The following is a 25,459-nucleotide window of genomic DNA, read 5'->3' as shown; positions in this document are numbered from 1 at the left end:
CGCGAGAATTAGGTTGCAGTCGCATGCAACTCGAGAATAACGCCACGCGACAGCTGCCTGGCAAGGCCCTTCAATTATGTGGCGTCCCTACTGAAAAAACCAAAAGTTCTACCGGACAATAACCTCATAAAATCTCATCCAATCGCATAGACTCTCATACGGTGCACATCATTATCATAAAATGATGTACATAATTTATAATAATGTACAAGAAACTATGAGACCTTATGCAATTATATGCGACTTGTATGTGATTTGATATGTGAATTGAGTGAAATTGTGTGAGAAAATGTGAGGTTATTGCCTCATACAATTTTTTCAGTAGGGGTCGACCGACTGTCGTGACTTCGGAGTCAACCGCGTTGTCCTAGAGTTACAGAACTATCGCTAACTATCGCTAAATTGACTGTAACACCCTCCTATCGCCCATTTCCCCGCCCACGTGACCCAGCAGCCAAACTGCCCATCTCACCATTTTCGCCAAAAAGAATGATTGAAGAACTTCAGGTGGACTAATTATAATGCGAAGCCATCTATATAATGGATTCCTAGGTCGCTCTGGTATGTTAAACCCCAGTAGACCATAAATTAATGAGGAAATTTTCAGAAGGACAATATATAAAAAATAAATGTCAATAATGCCGACCCTGCAAAACTGAACCTGGGAAAGGTGACACCGTGATTATCCCCATACAGCCGCGGCAGCTCATTGCCTTTCGTTCTGGGAAAAATCAAGAAAGAAAATATCAAGATTTTTTTTTTGTTCGGCCCGCGGCTTTTTGATTTACGTGACATAGAAAAATGTCATGCATCATCCAGATAAGCCGATCCTTCGTTCAGTTCAGTTCAGTTCAGTTCAGTCGTGTCCGACTCTTCGTGACCCTATGGACCATGTCACGCCACGCTTTCCGGTCTCTCACTATCTTCCTAACATCACATAACTTCATCTGCAGTGCCTCGAGGATGCCATCTAACCATCGCGTTCGCTGCCTACCCCTTCTCCGGCGACCCTCAACCTTTCCCAGCATCAAATCTTTCTCCAGCGACTCCTCTCTTCTCATCAGATGACCAAAGTAGCTGAGCTTTAACTTTAGAATTTGACCCTCCAATGAGCAGTCAGGGTTTATGGTCGACAATATCGACTGATTTGATCTTCTGGCTGTCCAAGGAACTCTCAAGAGTCATCGCCAGCACCACAATTGAAACGCATCAATTCTTCGGCGGTCAGCCTTTTTCACAGTCCAACTCGCGCATCCATACATCACAACTGGAAAGACCATAGCACGAGTTATACGGATCTTGGTTGGCAGACTAATGTCTGCTCTTTACGAGGCGGTCAAGGCTAACCATCCATAGGGTTTTCTTGGCAGGAAATACTGGAGTGGGTTGCCATTACCTTCGTTCACACCTCCCATATAGCTGCAGTTCGCAGCAGACGATGGAGAGCAGAAGATGTCGGGAATGGTCGGCGCTTCGGCGTCTCTCTTCCGGTAGTTCCCTTCAACAGTAGTGGAAGTAGCTCTTGTATACAGTAAGGAGGACCTTAATTCCTCTATCGCGTTGCAAAGGCGGCAATGCCAACATGGCGATGCGCTTTGAAGCTCTCCCAATGGACGTGTTCGGGTTCTTCTGTACGTTCATAAATCATAAATGGAGCAAGCCTTTTGCTTGGCCTCATCTCACCTACAGCAACATTTATAATAGTAAAATACCTTTTACTGATGATTTCGGGTAACTACGTTGCGGCCTCGTTTAGGCAGGGCCGGACTGAAAAAAAAAAGAAAGGCGACCTTGGGCTAAAATTATGTAAAATTCCCCCCCATCTCACCGGCAGTCCTTCCGTTTCATACCCCGTTTTATTTTCACTACACGAAACTACAAAAAACATAATATAAAAAAATAAAGCAGAAGATGTGTTAATTGTGATTATTGCATTAGTTTTAAAGCACACTAGGGTTCTAGTTTGCCTCGATGCACAGAACACTAGCGCAGCGCCTTTAATGCTCAGCGAGTCGAAGTCCGGGACTCACTCTGTCTGACGCGGCCTATTGCCCTCCCGTAAATCGCCGGAAAAGAACAGATGAAAGTACTAGTTGAGATATGTAGGGCTCACCATAAAAAACTATTCTCCAATCCCTAAGCAAGCGCAGATCACCTCACAAAAAAAAATAATAATAAATGACCTCTCAGTGTGGTGGGGAGTGTTAACTGTTGATTAGAGACGGCGGCCACCGTCTCCTCAATCTGGTTTTTACTCTATGTGCCTGCTGCACGAACTTCCTTTATTTGTGGTGCCATATTTTAAGCAGATTAGAATAAACGGGTCCCCTTCTCCTACCCTCGGAGACGAGGCCCTGGGCTGCAGCCTCCTTGCCGCCCGCCCTCTCCTCCCTTTTAATCAAGCGCTGCGTTTAGGCCTATCGAGAAAAGTTGGTTCGTTGAGAAAAATGGTTTAAATTAGAAAAACTAGATGGCGCCACTAAGCTAAAATTGTCGTCTTGGCCTGGTTTTTAAGGGGAAGTGAGACAAACAACATAACGTCCCGCGAAGTGTTGTTATAAAGTTCTGAATGTTTTTTTATTTTTATTGAGGGTTTGGTGCTTAACAGCATCTATTTATACCTTTTTTATTTTTTTTTCGCAACCATACTTGCATATGCCGGGAGAAGAAATAGCAGAAGTCATGGAGGAAGGGCAGAAGTAACCACCATAGCAGAAGTGCAGACGACGCGGCGCGGAGGAACACGCTTAACGCAGTTTCATGAACCGTGATTGGCTGATGAAGTATCGTAGCTTCCACCGTACGGGAAATTTTCCCTCCTGCTCTCTGGGCCTTTCGGCGCCATCATTTGATTCTAGTGTTCTGAGTTTCTGTCACCGTTTTACTGTGAGTTTTTCGTCTTTTATCAATTTGTCTCGCGAATTCCAACCAGCTCGGGAACGTTGTCAACGTTGCCTAGCGCGTGGAGACGTAGCCGATTCGGCCGCATTGACCTTTGTGCGCCCAGTGAGTTCGAAACACCGAGAGGCAGTTCGTCATCGGCGTCTTCTTGGGCGATGTCGGTGCATGAAGACGAGACACGTTATGTGACATGTATACGTTCCGTTTCGAGGTGTGTTTACAAAGTGGCGTTCAATGTTCTTTAATATGCGCCGATGTGCGTTTGCAGTCTGCTGTGTTCCACGTAACTGCCACCGGCTGTTGCGGCGTCCTTTGGCAAACTTGTGAAGTTTTGCATGCGTTGTTTTCTTTTTTATTGCTTGTCAAAAGATTGATGGTGATTTGAAAGTCTATTTCGGGAGTTCAGCGTTCGCACTGTTTTCACGCCTTGAAAGCTTCGTCTGCTCATGCCGTCAGTTTTAAATGTGTAAGTTTTTGGCCACGCAGGTTTTCTTTCCTTTTTTTTTTCTTTTTTTTTTTGTTTTTGACAATACCGGCGGCTGAGGATCCGTAATGCATTATAAGAACTGCTCACTTGCCACCTTTACCCCCAGAAAGCCGAGGGCTCAAGGAACTGTTGTGAGAGCACGTCGTCGCCATTTTTCAATTCTTATAGTCCGTGGCGAAGCTTCTTTTAATTTTAAGCGCATACTATTCTTATGTTTCAGTTACATCACGTCAAGTGTTTGATAACAAATCCTTATCTTTGCGCTGCGTTTTGGCCGTAGCGAAGCCACGATTCTGGGGGCTTCTGCTGACTTTATAGAAAGACCTCGAAGCCCTGTGTAACATATTGCGTAGAAGAGGTCAGAATGTTTTTCGGGGGAAAGGGTTCAGAGGTAGCTAAGGAAGTAACAGACATGTCAATTTGGTGCAGGAATGGATGGTAGCTGCTTTTTTGCTAACATCACTTGCAGTACTCGATAAGAAACTCATGTAATGCCTACACAGAACCTAGAACAGAACCCTTATTTATAACTCCCATACTAGTATGATGTGAACAGTCAGTTATGGTTTACTGTAGTCAGGTGAGTATGTATAAAAGAAATTGTCAAGTAAAAGTCACGTCATGATGCAGGATTGCCTGCCATTACCAGCCTTTTATTTTCTCCTGTGGTAATCTCTGTTATGTAAAAGAAGGGATGTGGGGGTGCATTTTTCTGTGCAAGATAATTCATATCATGAAACAGCTGAATTGGGTTAATCTGTTCCCACACAGTCAAAGCTGCAAAACAGTTTGCCAAGTTTCTTTCCCTGGCCTTGTAGTCTGGTGCAGTTGCATGTTTTAGTAGGTTAGCTTGTCTACTATGGTACATGCTTGCACAGGCATCAAATTAGAGGACTAAAACAATGTGTTAATTTCTTCTCTAATTTTTGTTTCTCTCCAGCCATGGGCTAAATAATCACTCGGGACTCCTTCGTGCCCGTATGGACGACGGCAGTGAACAGTTGCCCTGTGATTTCCTGTCATCAGAAGAGATGATCCTGCCTTCCGAGAGACCTCAAAGTCCTCTGGGAAATGGTGAAGAGGCCAGAGAGACTTTTGAGGGCGAAGGTTCGGAGGAACTGGCGGCAAGGACCGACGAGCTTGGCAGCTCGTCAGTTATGAATGCCCTGAAGCAACTTGTTGAACTGTGCGATGCACCCGAGAATGGTGTCGTTGCCTTAGACAAGTTCATGGATGTCATCGAAAACCAGGGCTTCCAGTGTTCTCCTCAGGTTGGTGGACCGGGATGCTCGTAGATGCCATCAAACTTGAGCTTCGTTCAAGTTCACGCGACTTGTTAAATGCCGTTATGCTGTTCCCCCATAGGCAGGTGCTAAAGGAATGTAATCGACACTACATTATTTGGTCGTGCGCTTTCTTTGCTTGAATGGTGCACAAACCTTCGTATATATTGATCACCGTGTTAGATTTGCCTGTGAATGTAGTAAATGATTGATAATAGGATATTCTCCTGTACTTCACTTTAGTATCAGCTACTGAATGGCGGCTGTTTCATCAAGTTCAGGTAAAATGAAGCAAAAAACTTTATACCTGCTTTGTCATTTAATTAATTTCTGCACCTAAACCACTGTGAAACAAGTGCTGGGATGAATGGAGTGATGAAGGGGCTAAAATGTCTTTTTCTCATGTGACCTAAAAGAAATGTTGACATCATAGCCATCGTTCAACTGCAGAAACTGGAAAAAGGGTGTTAGTAAAAATTCATTTGTACATTATTTACTACCTGTAGCCTCGTGTTTAGGGGTGGTGTAAGGTGGGGTGAGACTTTAAAAGTAATAATCATAAGATGTTCCGTAGCAGGGACATAATCAGATCGGTGATACTGCCAACGCTCTACACAAGGTGTCGCTGTAAAAAATGGTTAAATGGTACCAAAAAGCTCTCACAATATTATCGTGCTTTTAATCTTTGTTTTTACGCATTTGTACGTTTTTCTAAGAAATAGCTTTAAACACAACGGGGAAACTAGCAGTGCGAGGAGCCACATTTATGTTGCAAAGGCAGTACTAGAATTACAAATGTAGAACATAAACTGCAGTTTCCAGGATTTTTATTCGGTGTTTCTACTAAGTGAATTTGTTCTCTGAAAATAAAATAAAAATGCTAGAAAATGTAGCTTTTCTTGCAAATCCAAGGTTGACGAAATATAATGTAGAGATAATGTATGCGGCAGTTCGATTTTAATCTTGTACTACAGTCTGCCATTGCTGGCTGAAGTGACCTGTCCACATTCCCTCTGGCCTTGAGCCAGCTATGTAGGGTGGGTGATTGGAAAATAAAATCAAGTAGCTTTTGGAATCATTAGAGTGGTATACTAGCCAGGGTAGGCTGCTTGTTGTGAGAATGCATTTCACATGCTCATTGTCATGATCAGGTATGTCTTTCGGAAGAAATAATAGTGCAAGAAAGAAGACGCATGAAAAGGCAGAGAAGGATACAGGACTCTCCTTTTCATGTTTTTTTTTGTGCTATTTATTTCTCTCCGAAGCAATACGCCGTCTTGCCCTTCCACTAGTTTAGCAAGCCCTAATGTCTTTCACAATACAGGTGCACTGACCAGGCATTCATCACAGGGCATAACCGGAAAGAATGAAACCTTTTGAAGAGTAATGGGGAAATATTAGAGGCTGACAAAATAGGAGTAGCGAATCATGGCTGGTACAAAGAAAGAATGCTAGCAGGCGATAGACAAGGATGAGGAGGACGCACACACGCGCGCGTGTGTGTCCTCCTCATCCTTGTCCGTCGCCTACTAGCGTTCTTTCTCTGACAGTGATTAACCAACTCGCCCAGCAACATACCTTGGCTGGTACAAGTTTGGCATGGAAAGGCACCGTGGCGTTCATAATGCCTTTGGATGCTTCAGTTAATAATAATTAGTATGAGGAATGGAAAGGCACAGTAACTGTTCCACTTGTAGTGGTCATCTTAACCATGCTGGCAGAAAAGTGATGAAGGATGGGGTGAAAAGAGACCAAAGTGAAAGTCTTGGAATTGATATTGACTCGCTGTGGTTCTCCAACGGTATGTCCAGAAGAAACGTAAGTTGGTCTGTATTCATTTTCTGTCCTCAGTTTGAGGGGGGGAATGAGAATAATGTTGATTCAAATTCTTTCAGTAATAGATGGGGCTTTTATATCTTCGAACATTGAACTTTTTTTTTTCCTGGCAGGAAAGATTAGACCGAGTAGTTCTCATTATTGCTTTTATCTTTGTATGTTTGAGTGGTTATTTGTTTTGAAAAGTATATGGTGTTAAACACTGACCAGTGGCATGTGATGGGTGCAGGACATCCACTCCCTGAACCAGGTCTACAATGCGCTGTGTGCGGAGAGCGAGTCCAAAGGACTGTTCACCACGGGTGGGTCTGGGAAGCGGGACTTCCAGGTGGACATCCACAACTCCAAGGTGATCCGGGACCTGCTCGACCACTACCAGAGCCGCGCACACCTTGAGTGAGTGGTCATTGGCTTCTCACAGCAGGACACAGAAACTGTGCTATTATGGGCTCCGCAACATCCAGTCTATGAAACTCGTGTTCTCCTGACACCCGGCAATGGAAAATTTGTCCAGTATATTTACTGGACAACCCAACTGCAGGCACAGCAGTTGTGGGGATAGCTTTTGTTGACATGAAAAGTTATTTTTGTCAGCTTCTGAAAACTCGTGCTTGCCACATCTGATGAATATGGTCAAAGTTGGCCGCTGAGGAAAGTCCCTCAGATTCCCGTCTGTAGCTAGGAGTGCATGATGAGATGTCTCCCTAATTGACCTGGAAGAGATGGAGGACTGTTGGAACCCAGGTTTTCATATCCCATATATTTCATAAATGAAGAAACAAAGTAACTGACACACTTTGCACCTCGGGTCCTAAGAGGATGCAGAAGGCTTCCACCACCTCACTTTGCGAGGACATAATTATTTCGCTCATTCTTTTCTCAAAAGGTTAGATTGAAACAACCTACACAATGGCTGCATTCAATTTGCAAATACGATACAAGTGAATATCTTAAACCACTATAAGTATTCAGCGCACGATTACCTTGTTTACTTTTTATGCATTCTCCTTCTATAACCAAGCGGAGGAAACGAATGTAGGCACGGCATGTGATGCGAAAAATGTACGAGTCCTTATGGTTGTGGAATCAATATGAGAATCTCGGGTGAGATTGGAATGTTTGTGGGGTTAAGCCTGCGGCTGCAGCTCACACGGGAAGCAGGACAGGGATATGGGAGAAGCTTCTTACCAGCATTGAATGTTGCTGGCCGGCTGATTCTGCTGGTAATGCTGCATACTCGCAGTCCAATTTGAGTTCAGATTGTAAGAGGGTGAACTGGGAAGGAAGGGTGAAGAATGAATGCTCAGTTTTCATTTTCTAGAGGTAAGCAGTACACAGTTGCATGAAAAGCATCTTGAGTGCTTCATCAACTTCATCTATAACTTGTTTGCCTTCATATTCACACGAAAATGTGAAAACAAAAATTTGCATTTCGGTTTCGAGAATTTGTTTTTCGTGGGACGTACATTGAGTGACGACAGCATATCTTCAAAACTGCTTGATATGGTCACTGTTTCTGGGGCAGAAAATGTATTTAAAGTAGTTTTGGTCATCACAAGCTTCCCACAGTTTTCCATCTATGTAAATTTTGTAATTGCTTCTATATAGATATGAAGATAGATAGAATGACTGAAATTAGATGGAGCCTTCATGACTCTGGGATGTTTTGCGTGCAGAAAGTAACAATGGTTGATTCTTGAACAATTCGTGATCACAGTGGACTAAAAATTTGTTTGAGAATGTGCTGTTTGACTTGACGGATTGAAAAGTCGGTTGGATTTAAAACAGTGCCGCTAAATTTGGTTTCTTTTGGCCTGTAAGGGCTGTGATGAGGCAGAAAAAAATATTCTTGCACAAAAGTGGAATGAATTTGGGGGGTGCAATGTCGTGCAGTGCTGCAACAGCTTGTTCACACCATAACCCCTTCTTTTGGCGCAGGGAGATATGGGAACCGGGACTGTCCTTGCTGCTGGACCCAAGTAAGTCGGGCGGTGCCAATCCTGACGGGAACAGTGCTCTTCTCTCGACGCCTCCCCGCCGCCGCCCATGTGGTGGCGGTGAGGGCAGTGATGCTGATGATGGTAGCTCTGCTAGAGTTGGTGGCGGCCATTGCTCCTCGGGGGGCTCTAGCCCAGCTACCTGCTCTTCAGCAGGTGAGAGGGAGCCCTCTTCTCTTTCTGCTTGCCACTAACATGACTGACTGACCGGCATAACCAAGGGAAGACGCGGGGCTGCACCGGGGAATTTGTTGCCATTGAGGGTGTGTTGATAAAATGCTCTAGCAAAAATAGCGACTAGCAGTAGTTGTAGTTAGCACTTTGTCTGCTGGTCAAGAGAGGCCCATGTCGAGTCTCTACATCAGCCCTCATTATTTGAATTTATTTATTTATTTTATTTTATCTTTATTTTAAGGAAGCCAGTCTGTGCATCTCGTACTATACCTTGTGGGCCATGTGGCATGTTTCGAGCACATGCAAATGTGGGCGACTGCTGCCATGACAGGGCACATTCGCAACCTCTAAAGAACAATATCCTCTCTCTTAAGCAGACACATGGTTAGAGAAACGTGGGAAAGAATGGCATTGTGGGGGGGCAGCTCTGTTGTGAGGGCACAATCAGATAGGAAGGGCATAATAATGGGGGTGAAGTGGTATGCCCACGTGAGTGGACTGGTGCTAAGCCAAGGCAAAGTCAAACGAAAAGCAAAGCCTTGAAAAAGAGAAAGCGAAGAAAAAGAAGTAAAAGGGAAAAAGAAAAGTAGGGAAGCTGTCATGGACTGAGGAATGGAAGCAAGAGGCGAATAGTTACTGGCTGAACAAGGCTGCCATCTTGCAGCCCTAGATAAGGCTACAACTTATCTAGGGCCTTTGAACAGCAGTTCTCAAAATTGATTATCAAATGCTTACACTGTGTACAGTAAATGGCATTAAACATGACATTAATATGTTGCTTAATCTAAATTGTAGCCTATTTTAACCAGTCATTGTGTTGGTCTTTTATGCCTCAGATGATGTAGAGGGCCAGTTGAATTGGCTCAGGTGAATAAATTACCTTCTTTATGTTACTGAGATATTGTAAACTGAATAAGGAGCTTTTCTTTGTTTGTTCAAAATACATTACAGGCCCCAGTTCGGAACGTAGTGTAAGGGAGGCAACAACTGTCTTATACAGACTAGATATTAGATGTGAAAATTTTAAATGAAATGCAGAGATAGGTAAAATGAATTAGCGGCTCAGAAACAGTCTAAAAATACAGTTCATAACATCAAAACTTAACATGCAGCAATGCAGCGCAGGAATGGTAAAGAAACTATCAAACACAACCCAAGAAATATGCTATAGAATACAGCGGAGAAATGTAACCTAGAGGCAAATGGCAAAAACAAGGAAAATGAGCGTGACAGTTGAATGGAACAAGCCATAAGCCAAGCCACGGGGAAATTTGATAAATGTTATCACGATGAGTAATGGTCGAACAATTTCTCTCTGTGTCGCGGTTAGTTATGGGAGCGATAATGCCAGGAAGATCAGTTCAAGTGATATGGCCCGAGACAGCGCAGATGAATTGAATGCCCGAATAATAGCACTGATGCTTGTAAAACTTTGTTAATTATGTAGTATCCGAGATGTTTGGGAAGGAGCTCTGAGTGGAAGGGTTCACGGAGGAGGTAACCAAAGAGGGATCGAACGACAGATATGTAATGATTCAAGGCCAAGGTCACATTTTATTTGTGATATACTTGCACTATGGTCATAGTTTTTGATTATGAATGTAGTGGCACGATTCTGGATAGCTTCAGTTATGCTAAACAAGTAAGGCTGATGGAGTCTCCAAACAGATGACGCAAACTCTAATTGGGCGCACACAAAGCTTAGGTAGGCCAAATTGCAGATTTTTGCAGAATTACTTAAATTTCGACACAAAATTATGACCTAGGCCAGACTAAACGTGGGAACCGCCACTATTGGCTGCTTTCACAAGCAGACTGCAGTAACACCAGTTCTTTTTTCTTTTTTTTTTTAGCTATGGTCTCTGTGGCTCGGCTACACTGAGTTGCAGCTGGTGATTACAGAATTGTGTTCATCGTCGACCTCGTTATCAATGCGGTTTTGCAACATCACATAACAATTCACCTCCACTTGGTCACCAACTGCAAATACTATTTTCAGGGTTCGAATCCAGTGGCGGGAAGATGAGGTTTAAGGTTTAAATCCAGTTTTCTCGTCAACGGGGCCACAAAGGTGGAGGCGCCAATTTTTTTCCCAGGGGATCAGAAATTGGATGGAGTCGTCGTTAGGGGTTCCTTTAATGGGCTCTGGCATTCACTTTGTCCTGCTTTTGGAAACCGGAGACTGAGTAAGTCTGCCTGAGCTCGGCCTACCATGCCTGCGAGATGCTGAGCTGTTCTTTATTAGGCGTAGGTGCAGTCCCGTGTTTTCTTTTGACGATTTGCTCTCTACGTTGAAAAGTCTCTCCCACGCTTCTTTCTAGATAGCGCTTGGAAATAAAATTTCACACTTCTTGGCTCTGCTTGTCACTTGTGCCACTGATTTCTTCATGGCTGGTCTCTTTGCACATTGCACTAAACCCAACGAAAGTGCAGTGAAAGGGATGAGATTAGTGTGTGGAGTTCTTCACTTTACCTTTTAAGTTGGTCGATGTTCGGCCATTTCCTCTGCGGGGTGAAATACGTGGTGGGAATGCATCGAATGCATCGAGTCTAGCACATTGGCACTGTCATCTTAAGCTTTTCGCAAACTCCGTAAGTAAAATGCTGCAGAATTTCCTCGATAAATCTATTAGTCACTGAAAGAGGGAATAATTGAACAAAATAGGTATTGAGGTAAATAAATATACATTGAGCTAGTTCGGGTCAATATTGCTGTTGCATTTTGTGGCTAAAGCTTGGCTTCGAGGTAAAAAAGTGCCTGGTGTTTAACCACACTAAACCTAGTTGGGCGAAGTGAGAGGATCGTTTTGCTTTCATTAGGCTTAGGTTTAGACGTGGGCAGACATGGTTTTGCAGCATTTCATCAGCTACAAGAGGGAACATGTGATGCTGTATCTGCTACCAAAGGTCAAGGACAAAAGTGAAGTGTTGCTACACTATAGGTGGTACCATGGTTAAGCTGTATAGCCCCACTGTGACCTGTGGCTAGTTGAAGGTCAAGCGTACACAAAGAATGTAAAGTCAGCTGTTAACCACAGCTTTTCAACTTTGCTGATTTTCCGTGGAGAGCAAAAGTTCTATGCACTAACCACAAGAGCCCCGGCACTGCTCTAGTTTTTTCCCCTCGGAATTCCGTTCCACCTTTTTAAATCGAGCCTTGATGCCTGCAGATCTTGTGTCTTGGGCATCTTAATATCGCTCAAGATGGCATCGGCTCATAATATTTAGTTTCTATTGAAATTACCAAGAAATTTGCCTGATTGTTGGCTTTAAACATTTCTCCCTTGGCAGCATCCAAGATTTTTGGGAAGAGCTCTTCCGAGGCTCATATGCTAACCATCGCATGTTCCAAGTAGTGACTTTTTCTCTGGTGGTCTTCTCGGTGACAGTCGGTGCGACCGTGCTGCGCTTGCCTCTCATGGTTAAGTGTCCTTCTAAACATAGCAACACTTGCAGCCCTTGCTTTAACTTTTCATCATAGTGGCTGCTTCATATTCACGCATCTTTTCACTCCGTAGCTGCGCACTTCTCTTTTGACATTGGTAGGTACGCTTGCGACCACTACATTGGCCACTGCACCATAGCAGTAGACTTGCCGCACTCTCGCACTGGTTGTCAAGCGGACTTCCACGCTGGTTTTGCACGGTTAGTGCCCACTAGGCTCTCAACTGGTGCATCTGGTTGGATGGTTGAATGAGGGCATGAGTGGCTGCGTGTGGTGTTTACTTTTTGGATGCCTGCTGGGGTATGTATTGTGCATGATTGGCTGCATTTACTGTAGGTTTGGGGAATTTGGGAATTGGTTGTTGGTTTGGGGAATGGAGAGGGGAAGATGGGGAAAATGCATTAGGCATTGACTTTAGGTTTTGGTGCATTAACTCTAAGTTTGGGGAACTCGGGGAATTTATTGTAAGTTCGGGGAATGGAGAGGGGAAGATTGGGAAACGGCATTAGGCATTGACTGTAGGTTTGGGGAATGCAGGGATTGATTGTCAGTTTGGGGAATGGAGAGGGGAAGGTGGAGAAAGGGGCATTGGGAAAAGAGTGCAAGAAAAGGAAAAAGGAAGTAAAGAAAAAGGACTGCAGTTGAGGACTTGTTTAAGAGGAAAGTTAAGTTTCTCATATTTCATTTGCTTGTTATCTCATATTTTATTTGCTTGTTATTGCCTTTGAGCCTTAAAATGAAAATGGAACAAGAGGATTGTGAATCGCTGGTTTTGCTGTGCAATGTGATTTAGTGTTTCTGTGGAACAGTCTCTGAAGCATGCTGTCTTTAAAAGATTTGCTTCAGGTCAGCATATTTATCATTTGACCAAAAGGTGAGGCTTTGGGTTAAAGAAGGCAGTTTTTTTAGTCATCTTGCTGCGTGCTTTTAATAGCGGCACGGTGGTGATTTGTTGACAATGGTCCAAGTACTTGTGGTGTATTCATACAAGTTTTGTACCACACGTCATTAGGGATTCTCGCATCCCTCGAGGTGTCCATGTTCAGCACAGGGAGCAAAGAAGGCACTGGAGGTGACATCAGCTTCCTGTAAGTTAAGCAAAATTATTATAATTTGCTGTTCTATTGGGTTAGAGCAAGTGCTAGTTCTTGTAGTTTAGCATATTTGCTGCATTACCTTGTTTTGGTACTGTAGCAATGATGTTCCAGTTGCTTTGATTGCTGCATTGCAGTGATGTCTTTCATTGCGGCTAGTAAAGTGTACAGTCTTGCTCAAAAGTCCTGAAGCCAAAGGATTTTCGTCTCAACCACAAAATGGAGCCGTCACGCCATCATTAAAGGCCAAATGGCATTTAACAAGTTAGAAAGTGATTCCTTATCACAGCAAGAAAATGTGCCATAGCATTTCGCACCCCTTTAGTCTTTGATGGCATGGTGACGGCTTCATTTTGCGGCTGAGACTAAAATCTTTTGGCCTGAGGACATTTGACCAAGACTGTATATTTGTCGAACACTGGCATTCTTGTTGAATTGTGACGTTGAATTTGATCCCCGCTTCCGTTGCTACTTTTAAAATGTGCTGTTCGTGAAATGTGAAGCTATCATTTCTTTTGAAAACAGTAGTATCGTCCATTACTATTGCCTATAAGGCACACAGCTCATTGAGTACAGTGGGATCTTATTGATATGATTATCGCGGCCATCGGAAATAAAAATGTAGTGTCCAGAAACAGTCTTATTCGAAACAGCCTCCAAAACATTGCAGATTAAGCTTACTTTGCAGAAAACTTACCTTTATTACAGCACTTTGAAATGAGTCACTTTCCGTAGAACTTTTTGGTGTTTCGATATCCAGAAGCAAGCTGTTTTGAAACTTGTAGAAACGTGTCACAGTTTCATCTCATTGCTTAGCTCTGCATCCTGTGACACAGCTGCGGCCTAAAATTGCGCACTCAGCAGACTTTAACTGAGAGCATTGCTGCACACGGATGTTATGGCGCACAGCATCTTAACACGTTGCCAAAGTATGCACGGCGGGCTGCGACAATGGCGTGAAACTAAGCGATGCCTTAGAAAGGCAACATCTCAATAACAAAAGTGGAGGAGGAGAGAGTGGGTATAATTACACAAGTAAATAGGATTTGTATCGAAGATCACAACACACACCTACAATAGGCGCCGAGTACAGTTAAATCTCGTTACAAGAGACACTCGGTTATAAGAGACATTTGAAAATGGTTTGGTTGGTTTTCCTATGTCTGCTATGTTAACAACATTGCATACAAGAGACATGTCCATGAAGAGACACAACCTCGGTGTGCTCATGCAATGCATCTGGAACGTACCAACTCGCACATGATGCACTTCAGATTCCCTTAGCTAAATTCTGTCCCATATCAGTATCCTTTTTGTTGTGTATGTCAGGAATTGAGGAGTGCTTCTCCATGATTGGAAAGTCAAAACGGCATCACTTTACTGTTACCTACGAAGCAAATCAAAATGCATGAATGACATCCAGCATTTTTAACTCCTCACTATAAAAATTTGATCACAAGATGAAAGCTTAAAATCCTGATGTCTTTCTCTTTGTGAATCATCTGAGGGTGACAAGCCTGTAAGCATCTGAGGGTGACGAGCATGTAAGAGTGCCTCAAAGGTATTAGAGCAACAGGAAGGATTGCAAAGTGAAGTGCTTTACCTCTAGAATTTGGGAAGCAATACACTCTGCACTCACAAAAATACATATACTAGTATTAATAACTTCCTTAAGCTTTCCTGAACAATTTCCTGTTAATGCATGTGAATTCATTTATATACTGATGTGCAGTAAACTGATCAACACAGTGATTTTAGAATTTTTGGTTACAAGAGACCTTGCTTACAATAGACATGTTTTTCAGGTCCCTTGAGTGTCTCTTGTAACGAGGTTTTACTGTATTACCATAGCTGTGGCTACTGTCGTCTCCTGCTAGGACTTTGTTGCTGCCTCTTGAAGCGAAATTTGGGACCATGTGACTTTATTTATACATGTGTGCAATCATATTATCCAAACCCACGTGAAAATATGATCATACTATTAGGCAGATGAAAATGCATTACCTTTATGGTGTGTTGGCTGGGTCTAATAAAAAAAAAAAGTATTACACTGACAAATGTATTACCATATTTTCTGTACTTAGAACGAAGACAGAGCAAAAAAAAAAAGGACAACCACTAAAGAAAACAAGGCACAAAGATTGCGTTCTTTGTGTTGTGTCCTCTTCTGTGGTTATCCTTTTCTGCGCTGTCTTCGTTCCACGTATGCATCAAGAACTAGCCCAGAATCATGTTTTGCTGTATTTTCCAGTGCATAAGATGCATCCCTCATATTTAGAGGCTTTCAACAAAAATTTGGTATATAAGATGCGCCCTTGCACCTCAATCTACCCACTTAGAGCAATGGGAGTTGAATATACAGTCAAATCCACTTATAACAATACTGGTTTTAACAATAGTATATCGGATATAACAATGGGCGGCCGCTTCACTTTTAGTTTTGCCATGTGCCCTGTGGTGTGTGAGGTTTAACGTCCCAAAGTGACTCAGTCTATGGGAGACTCGTTCCTATGATAAAATATACCGCTTATCACAATGGTGTTATATTATAGTATCAGTTAAATATATATAATCATTAATAGTCAGCAAAAACGCGGAAATGCGGTGACCACAAATCGCGCTCGCATTTGCGGAAACACTGGCAACACAGATGCAGCGATTATAATAAAAAAAGAAATCATTCGTCGCATGCGCCGGGAAAGCTTACATGTCAAGGAGAGGCAGGGGAGGATGGAGTGCTTCCTCACACAGAGGAGAGGGAAGGCATTGGGCGTAGTCATGGCCGTTCTGAGGGAGAGCTTTGAGTTCTCCCCCTCAAGACCGCCCGTGGCCTGGAAACTCGTGCCCTCTCTGCCTCTGCATGGTGGAGCAGTTCATTCTGAAGGTGAGCTGACCGTGGTGCACTGCACTATCCTCCCGTATTTTATTGCCGACGTGTTTTGAGCAGGCTCGCGCTGAACCTCGACATTTCTGTCAGAGAAATCTGACCAGCGCCAGACTTGAAGATCTCGCTCCTGACGGCAGTGCAATTTATTTTTGGAGCATAGGCAGAAGTAAGCTCCTCCACCATCATGAACTGCTTCAGAAAGGCAGGCTTTGCTGGGGATGCCAGCGACGTGGAAGGTTGCGAAGCTTTTGCTGACATAGCGATGACTGAACTATGGTCTGCAGTGAGTGGTAGTGACGGCGACGTTTCGGGACTTCTGCCAGATTGCTGTGAAACAGACAGCGCTTACGGATTACGGGTTTCTTCCTGCCACGAAATAAAAAGTGTAAGCTACCTCGTCCTCATTAAATGTGTAGTTTATAATGTTCTTTTTTTTTTTTTCGGCTTAACCCAGTTATAACAATTATCGGATATAAAAATGATAATTCCATGGCACTTCAATAACATTATAAGTGGGCTTGACTATACATTCTTGCGCAACCATCGTGAAGTGCTCCGTGCCTGTGAAAAAACTGGTCACGCGAAATGACAGAAGAAAAGAAGCAGCACTCAGGCCTATGTATTCATTGAGATGGTGTATCTGTATGGCATATTTACCCAGGTTAAATGATATAGCTGTGCAGATGGAATTTCATGAAGATGACAGTATGTTCAGTGTGTACCACGAGAGTGTTTTGCAGTTGAAACTGGATGTAGACGGCAATGTTTACTGTACAGTGCGAGAGTGTGTTGCAGTTTTACACGAGGCGTGATTGGCTGCGGGAATAGCATAGTGCTCCCGTGCCTGGGCACTGCGACAAATCCGGCAATATTTTCTGCACAGCAGCGTGAGATAAAACAACATTCGGCACACGAATATGTGGCGCCATCTGTAGAACGCATGTGGTACTAGGTACAAGAATAATGCGGAATAACACAAAACTCACAAATGAACGGAGTAGAGGTAACGCTCTAACAGTTTCCCGGTTCCTGGTGGTAGCACTGTTGTGAGACACCCTCAGCCCGCTGCCATGCCTTTGACAACTCCTTTGTTTTTCAAAATGAATGTTTCTCCTACTACTACTACTACCGCTCGGGCGCACGTGGCTCAGTACATGCAGGAAGTGGAAAACAATGTTGCAAATGGTGACTGAAAAAGTGGGTCGGCTTGTACTAGTAGCTTGTCATGGCCGCATGGACTGGCAGGGAGCTCGGATGTCGTCATCTTTTGGCATTTCTTTTACTAATGCTTAGGGCCTGTGAGACAACCATAAGTTTCATAGTCACGGAAATCGCTACAGTCCCTTTTTAAAAATATAATGTGCGCCTTGGAGTGGCACAGGATGTGGAGGAATATGGGTGAGGCCTTTACTCTGCAGTGGACCTAGTCAGGTTGTTGATGGTGAATATTGCACAGAGCGAAAAGAAGAAATGCATATAAGGCGCACTAACAAAATTTTTATAAAAATGTGCCTTATACACTGGGAAATACGGTAAGCTGGATTGTATCAAGGAGTCTTTGTTTTCTTGTAACTGTTGATAGCAGTGTATTGTTTATTAAATCTTCATATTGGCACTGAATTTTGCATTGGATTCTTGTTCTAGTTCATGTTGTGTTCTGCATAATAATCTTTCTTGCACTTGTTTCTGGCGCATTGTTCAACATAAAGGAAAAACCTCCAGACTCTCATATTGAGCTTTCAATCTTTTCGTTTCTATCAGTAAAGTCTGTGCTTGACAGTACAGATGTTGCAGTTTATACTGCATATATGTTACTTGCATCATTGCAAGCTTAGTTCGCTTCGGAACGCATAGTTTGTGTTTGTGTTGTCTAAAGCACTGGTCTGTATGGGCAGAGCATTAAATACCATACTGTACAAAGTAGTCGGCTTGGTTCCATTATTATGCCTAATGTACCGACGTGCACTCGAACTAAGAAGTGGTGTCTGTGGCCGACGCACGTGCTTTCCATTGGCGCCTCGTTCCAGGGATGTGGCCCAGTATGAGGCGGAGCGTGCCCAATACCAGCACACCATCCAGCGGCTGATGAAGCAGAAGGAGGACGCCATGCGCCAGTGGTCGCAGCTGGATGAAGCCCACCAGGCACTTGCGGCCACAAACAAGGACCTGGTGGAACGCGTCCGCAGGTGCTGCTTGGTCACTGGCTCGTCAGTGGGGGAAACAGTGTCGTTATCGCATAGTGTCAGTATACGGGGAGCATGTCAAGAAAATGTGACTCGAGATGGCGGTGAGGTGTTCTAGTCCAGTGCACTTGTTTGCACGTCTTACAACTTGAGAGTTTGTGCTATTTTGTTGGTCTTCTTAAAAAAAAAAAAAAGAAAGGAAGCCTCGTTTCCTGCTTGCAGCCTGTGCCAGGAGATGGAGTCCTTGAAGCGGGCTTGCTCGGAGCTGGAGGAGACCAAGGCAAGCCTGGTGGTGACCAGTGCCACCTGCCGGCAGGCGGAGCAGCTTCTGTCCCAGGCCAGGGCTGCCAAAGCAGCGTTGGAGGACCAGCTGGAGGAGCGCAACGCTCAAGTAAGTGCAGAGTGCTCAGTGTTTTTCTGGCCTTGAGGAAGCCCCTCCACAGCTTTCAAGGGGAGAGGGGGGGGGGGGGGGGGGCAGTCGAAACCTGTACGGCTTCATGGCTTGACATGCTTTCGTGAAGAGAAAACGTCCGCACACACACACGTAGCTTCTCAAGGAATGTCCAGATTCAGTCGATAATAACTGGCTGTACAGTGAACTCTGAGGAAGACGTGCGCTGCTTGCATTTGTAAAAATAAGGTTGAGAGGATGACGCAAATGGTTAAGTGCAACTCAAACTGGCCCAGTCCCAAGCACTTCTTAATCTGTGGAGTGAGAACAGTATTAGCCTTTTTGGTTTGATTGGTCACTAAATAAAGTAATTTGGAACATATCAGTAGAGATGCGCACGGTCAGGAGTGCAATAAGATCACAGTTTCTCTCTAAAGTGAGTAAGGAAAACTTGGTTAAAAGTTTGAGTCACACAGGAAATTGAGGTCTCAACAGAGCCCAATTTGAGAACTCTTGCTGAAAGGCAGTGTTGGTTGGGGCTTGCTGGAGCAAGGTTTACTTGCAGGGCCTGGTTCAAAAAACTTAGGAGGGCCCCTATAAACCTCCCTTTACTTCGCCGGCCCTGTTGTCATGTTTAAAACTTGATGTGCTTTAGAATTTCCCACAAAGAGCACTCGAAGAATCTGCTTGCCTACTGTTTATTTGAACATCGCCTGAGCATATAATTTTTCGCAGAGCACATGGACAGACCAGCATCTGGACTGAGCTATTTTAGGAATTGACAAAACACACCTGCCCTTTTTAAAAAATGCGCACTCATGAGAAATAAATTTCTATATGATGGTTTTGTTGAGTACGCAGGGTTACCAGGTTCTTTGGAGTCGCGGATTGAGTGGATTTGGCACGAAGCCAACGAAATGACATACAACTGTCAAGCTGCCATTTTGTTTAATAATACAGAGCAAAAAAAAAAAAAAAACGAGAGGAAGAAAAACACGATTGGTCTTTCAAAAGGTGAAACTGCGACGGCGCACCAACAAATACATGGCGCTATCTCGTGACTGCCCATTACACTATTGACACTGTAGTGGTTATTTTCTTGGCTAATACGATAGTACAGGACGATTGGCTGCATGTGTGCACAGATGAAGTAGAGATGGGTCTTGTTTATTAGCTGTTCGAAAATTCTTACCATCAGTATGATACCAAATTGCATAATAGTTTCGTGAATTCATTTAGCAAGACGAATTTAAGCTCACTTAAGGCAGTGTATCTACAGAAACTACAATATTATGTTCTTTACTGCGACATACAGTACAGCATATGTTTTGCTCCATTGCTCCAAACGCTGTCCTAAAACGGGAAGCTAAACCTTTTCGAAAGGATGAAGCCTGTAGAAAATGAGATTGCTAATAAACTGGCACAAAATTAAAGTCTTAACACAGTCTGATAACTAGTAATATATATTTGCATTTATACAGATTGTCCACATTTACAACGCTAGTATATTTACATTTTGCACATTACTTCCACAACTCTGGCCAGAGCTACTCCATGGAGCCGGAGGGAGTTATCGTGACATATTCGGTTTAACTAAAGATAAATGCCAGACATTTCTTAAATTGATTCCATAACTAGGATTCATGTGAGGTTGGAGTTGTGGTACACTTGAGGGGTTCAGTAGTTTGGTTTAAATTGGGTTCCTATTTGTAAGAGAAAGATACAAGGTTCTCAATGCGGATTTTCAGAAAATAGCAAGGAGAGATAAGAATGCCTTCCTGAACATACAGTGCCAAGCAGTTGAGGACAACAGCCAATTAAGGAACACAAGAGCTCTGTATAAGACAATCAAAGATGTCAAAGGAAGCTTCTGTGCTAAGCTGGGCGTGATAAAGGACAAACATGGCAAAGACCTCACTGAATCTTCAGAGATAAAAAAGAGGTGGCAGGAATACACAGCAGAACTGTACAAAAAGGACCCGAATGTGCAAACCCAACATAAGATGGTTGTGATTACTGATCTTGAGCCGGGCATCCTGAAGAGAGAAGTTGAATGGGCCTTAGCCAGCCTTGCTAAGAACAAAGCTAGCGGAATTGATAGCATTCCAGCTGAGTTGCTTCAAAACCTCAACCATGACGCTGTTAACATTCTGCATACATTATGTCAGAAGATTTGGACAACCCTGCAGTGGCCGCAGGATTGGAGGAGGTCAGTTTACATCCCCATTCCAAAGAAAGGCAGTGCCAAAGATTGTTCCAACTACCGCACGATCGCGCTTATTTCACATGCTAGCAAGGTGATGTTGAAAATCCTCCAAGGTAGGCTGCAGCAGTATGTGGATCGGGAGCTTCCGGACGTGCAAGCTGGGTTTCGCAAGGGCAGAGGAACTAGAGACCAAGTTGCCAACCTTCGCTGGATCATGGAAAAAGCAAGAGAGTTCCAGAAACCCATCTACTTCTGCTTTATTGATTATGCGAAAGCGTTTGACTGCGTAGATCACAGCAGATTGTGGCAAGCTCTCCAAGTGATGGGAGTTCCAATTCACCTCATCTGTCTCCTCAGGAACCTGTATGAAGGGCAAGAGGCCACAGTCAGAACTGGGCATGGTCTTACTGATTGGTTTCCAATTGAGAAAGGAGTGAGGCAAGGCTGCATACTGTCGCCCTGCCTATTTAACCTATATGCAGAGTGCATCATGAGGAAGGCTGGTCTGGACGAGTCTTCAGCTGGAGTGAAGATTGCTGGAAGACGTATCAACAACCTTAGATATGAGGATGATACCACTTTAATGGCAGAAAGTGAAGCGGAACTCAAGAGACTTCTGATGCGCGTACAAGAAGAGAGTGAGAAGTTTGGGCTTAAACTGAACATTAAAAAGACAAAGATCATGGCGTCTTGCCCTATCAAGTCCTGGAGCATCAAGGGACAAGAAGTGGAAGCTGTGACAGATTTTCTCTTCTTGGGCTCCAAGATTACCTCGGAAGGAGACTGCAGCCATGAAATTAGGAGACGCCTGCTTCTGGGAGAGAGAGCAATGGTTAGCCTTGACCGCCTAGTAAAGAGCAGAGACATTAGTCTGGCAACCAAGATCCGTATAACTCGTGCTATGGTCTTTCCAGTTGTGATGTATGGATGCGAGAGTTGGACTGTGAAAAAGGCTGACCGTCAAAGAATTGACGCGTTTGAATTGTGGTGCTGGCGAAGACTCTTGAGAGTTCCTTGGACTGCCAGAAGATCAAATCAGTCGATATTGTTGACCATAAACCCTGACTGCTCATTGGAGGGTCAAATTCTAAAGTTAAGGCTCAGCTACTTTGGTCATCTGATGAGAAGAGAGGAGTCGCTGGAGAAAGATTTGATGTTGGGAAAGGTTGAGGGTCGCCAGAGAAGGGGTAGGCAGCGAACGCGATGGTTAGATGGCATCCTCGAGGCACTGCAGATAAAGTTATGTGATGTTAGGAAGATAATGAGAGACCGGAAAGCGTGGCGTGACATGGTCCATAGGGTCACGAAGAGTCGGACACGACTGAACGACTGAACTGAACTTGCATTTAATATCTTTATCCAGATATTCACCTTAAGACTAATTAAATCCTTGTCAGTACCAACAACATATGAAACAAAAAATCCCCAACGTTTGCCTTGGACTCATAGACTGTTCGCTTATTGGACTCATAGACTGGACTCATAGACTGAACGGCTGAACTGAACTGAACTGATTTGTTAATAATTGATAATGTAGTTTTGGAGTTATACTTTGGCTTTATTCAGAGGACAAAACAAAGGGGGGCTTGGTTTGTTCAGAGCTCAGGCACTCTGCTTTGTTGCTGGACTCAGTGTGTACCCTTTGTTGCTTCGTTTTGACATAGTTTTCTTTTTCGTGAACAGCCTTTAAATAGCAGGTCGCATGAAAGGAAAGCTGTGCAAAGTCACTTCTTTTTTTTTTTTTTGTTCTTTTGCTGGGAATGTGCTGGGCATAATCGGGTGTACTGCTGGATGTACTCGCAAAGAACACTGTCTTTTAGAGTGTCATGGTGAGATGAACGTAAGGGAAGTGTAATTGAGGGTCTCGAGGCAGAACAGTGCAAGCTAGACAAGGACGAGAGATAAAGGCGAGACGTACAGCGCTGACACAACTGACATACCCCTCCACAGCCTTTATAGTGAAAGAACTGCACTTGTCATGATGATGGTGATGATGACCTGATTGCTAGAACCACATAAGCAGTGTGGCTTAGTTCGCTATAAGGACGAGCTCATGATGATGAGTTGATGAGAATGAGCAGACTGGTGCCATTGCTGATGATAATATGAGTCGTTCTCATTGCTGGCTGTCGTCGTCATCCGGTACCCAGGTGGACAGCTTGAATGAGCGGCTCACCAAGTGCCAGGACAGTGAGAAGAGGGCCGTCCTGTTGGCAAGCCAGCACCGCCAACACCTGCGCGAGCTGGAAGCGCGGAACCAGGACCTTGAGGCACATCTCTCGCGGGTACGCATCGTTATCAAGCGGAAAGTTTTTAGTTAATAGAGCATGACACCTTTAATAGTTGGAGCACATTGCTTTAAACTGTGCAGGTCGTGCTTTCCGAGAAATCAGCTACGAATGTCAGTGCAGCATTGGTATTACTTTGCATTGTGAGGTTCTGTATCGAAGCGTTTACTTTATATACCCTCTTGATAAGGGGAGCTAAAATTGAGAGTATGGTGAAGGCACTTATCTCGCAGTGGCAGTTTCGCTAATGAGCGCGGTAAGGCGACCTCTGGATTTGCCGACTTGTTGGATGTGAGATAAAATGAGGCATCCAGTGTCTGTGCAGCTGTCTGCTTTTTAACTCTCCGTACAGCTGATGCAAAAGTGTGCCTTTTGTCACAAGTTTAGAGGTGTCTGCTTCTTGTTTACACTGTGTGGCTTCATGATGCATCCCCAGCATTTCAAACCACTGGGAGGTAAGAACAACTCTGATCTTACCCCCTCCCCCCACCAAGAACATAAAGTGGGACTTTCACGGCTACTGCAATGCTCTGCACACAGCTTAGAAACAGGCAGTCATCACCTTTCCCGTTTGTCTTTCATTGCCACTTGCGTATCATGCTATTGACTCAATGACTTGCCTCGGGTTGTATGTTGCTTTCTTTTTTTCTTTATTCACTGTGGCATTTGCTTTTGATGGCAGTGTAGGTAGCTTTGTATGTCATTACTAACTACTAATTAGCATACTCGTAATTGGCATTGACATTAGTGTATGCCTCAAGGCATAGGACTAAGTCGGAGACCACAACATATTTAGTAGGTCTCCTTCTAGCATTCCTGAACCAGTGAGCCTTGTTGGCCTTTTTTTTTTCACATTCTTGTTTATCTGCGTCACAGGAACCTTGCCACTTGTTGGGCCTTTCCTTTAACTATTTGGACTTTCTTAGGCTTCATTGGATAATTGGGCAATAAACTTTGTCGCAAGCATTGGTGATGCCGGGGCCCTTGCGCTATCGCGTAAATCCAACCTGGTGTTTTAAATATTGGCAAAGTCTTAGATTACAGGTTGCGGTGTCCAGACCGTCGGTGGCTGCGTTTCGGGGAAGGCGAAACAAAGAGGCGCCTGCGTGCTGTGCGATGTCAGTGCATGCTAAAGATCATCAGGTGGTCGAAATTCCTCCGGAGCCCTCCATAACTGCACCTCTTTCTATCCACTTTTACTCCCACCTTTCTCCCTTCCCTTAAGATGCGGTTCAAGTGTCCACAGAACAAGTGGGACAGATACTCCTGTGAACCAATTATTATTATGGTGCTCTATGAAATATGCGAGATTTTATTTTTGGATGTTTGTGCAACTGTTTTGTTGTAAGCCTTGCAGCATATTTTATGTCCGTGTGGGCAGTGCCATATTTACATGCATAAGTTAGTGAACTCTTTTCCGAAAAGAGTTGAGAGATTTTGAGCAGTGTACTAACTGCGAGAGGCTAACTCGTTAGCAATAATTTTAAGATTTGCAAGGACCGGTGCACAATTAAGGGACTGGTGCAAAAGCTTCCCGAGTCAGAAACTGGGCAAATGCACTTGTTGCCGGCATCTCTGCCTTTTAAAAATGCCTTTTGCACTGGTCATTGCATTCTGAAAAGCCGTTTATTTTGATACTTGGTCTTTTTTTTTTTCTTTTTTTGTTGCCGTGCGGTGGGCATGTTCCTGAGTAGTGTGTGTCACGTATGTCAACTGTTGTCTCCCTGCTTGTTGTCCAGGAGGCCAGCAGGCTTAACGAGAGCACTGCAGTGGTTAAGGAGCTGACCAGTACTGTCGAGGTACGGTGCGCGTTGCGTTTTACTTGCTTTCTTTTTCTCCTTCTTTCCGCAAGTGTTTCTTGAAAGCAGCCTCATTGCGAACTCTTGAGGCCACAGCATTTTTTGTGACAGAATGGTTCCACAGATGCGGGGCATCTTCTGCTGCATCGCTCTAGTGTATACTTTCTGCGCATTATTGCCTTCAAAAATTTTACCTTGGATGCTAGGCCTAGCTGGTCTAATTAGCAGCACATTAAGGAAATCTGCTTTCTTTCTTTTTTTTTTTTTTCTCGGGAAGCTTGTTTTGATGTGGCGATCAGTTGCATCCTTTGACCTTGTCGTTTCCTCTTCAGTCCCTCAAGCAAACATGGAAGGACACAGAGGATGAGCTGCGGCAAGAGCGAGATGCGAACTTCAGGTGAGCATGTCCTCTTCTCTTCTTGTGCGGTCAGATCTCTTCTGCATTCTTCTCGTGTCAGTAGTCTGCATAGTCTGCATAGTATTCTGTA

The 25,459-nt window shown here is 44.0% G+C and overlaps 1 protein-coding gene across 7 annotated transcripts in view; it reads left to right on the top strand.

Annotated features, from left to right (window-relative positions):
- Window positions 1-25,459, top strand: part of LOC146172867 (uncharacterized) — a 206,815-nt gene that overhangs the window by 34,441 nt on the left and 146,915 nt on the right. Inside the window, exons 1-10 of one of the 7 annotated variants that reach the window (XM_084583348.1) lie at window positions 2,741-2,886; window positions 4,329-4,659; window positions 6,737-6,903; window positions 8,446-8,660; window positions 13,136-13,211; window positions 18,132-18,290; window positions 18,510-18,678; window positions 23,035-23,169; window positions 24,912-24,971; window positions 25,304-25,368. In XM_084583348.1, the coding sequence (XP_084439474.1) occupies window positions 4,369-4,659; window positions 6,737-6,903; window positions 8,446-8,660; window positions 13,136-13,211; window positions 18,132-18,290; window positions 18,510-18,678; window positions 23,035-23,169; window positions 24,912-24,971; window positions 25,304-25,368 (1,337 nt within the window). In that variant the 5' untranslated portion in view covers window positions 2,741-2,886; window positions 4,329-4,368. Of the gene's footprint in view, window positions 1-2,740; window positions 3,113-4,328; window positions 4,660-6,736; window positions 6,904-8,445; window positions 8,661-13,135; window positions 13,212-18,131; window positions 18,291-18,509; window positions 18,679-23,034; window positions 23,170-24,911; window positions 24,972-25,303; window positions 25,369-25,459 lie in introns of those variants that run through there. The other 6 variants (XM_084583345.1, XM_084583350.1, XM_084583349.1 and 3 more) reach the window with 6 other exon arrangements.

Source organism: Amblyomma maculatum, chromosome 11 (genome assembly GCF_055883805.1).
Source record: "Amblyomma maculatum isolate TAMU_Amacu chromosome 11, ASM5588380v1, whole genome shotgun sequence".
NCBI lineage: Eukaryota > Metazoa > Arthropoda > Arachnida > Ixodida > Ixodidae > Amblyomma > Amblyomma maculatum.
The sequence above is the reverse complement of the archived record's forward strand: the minus strand, read 5'-3'. Positions and strand labels throughout refer to the sequence as shown.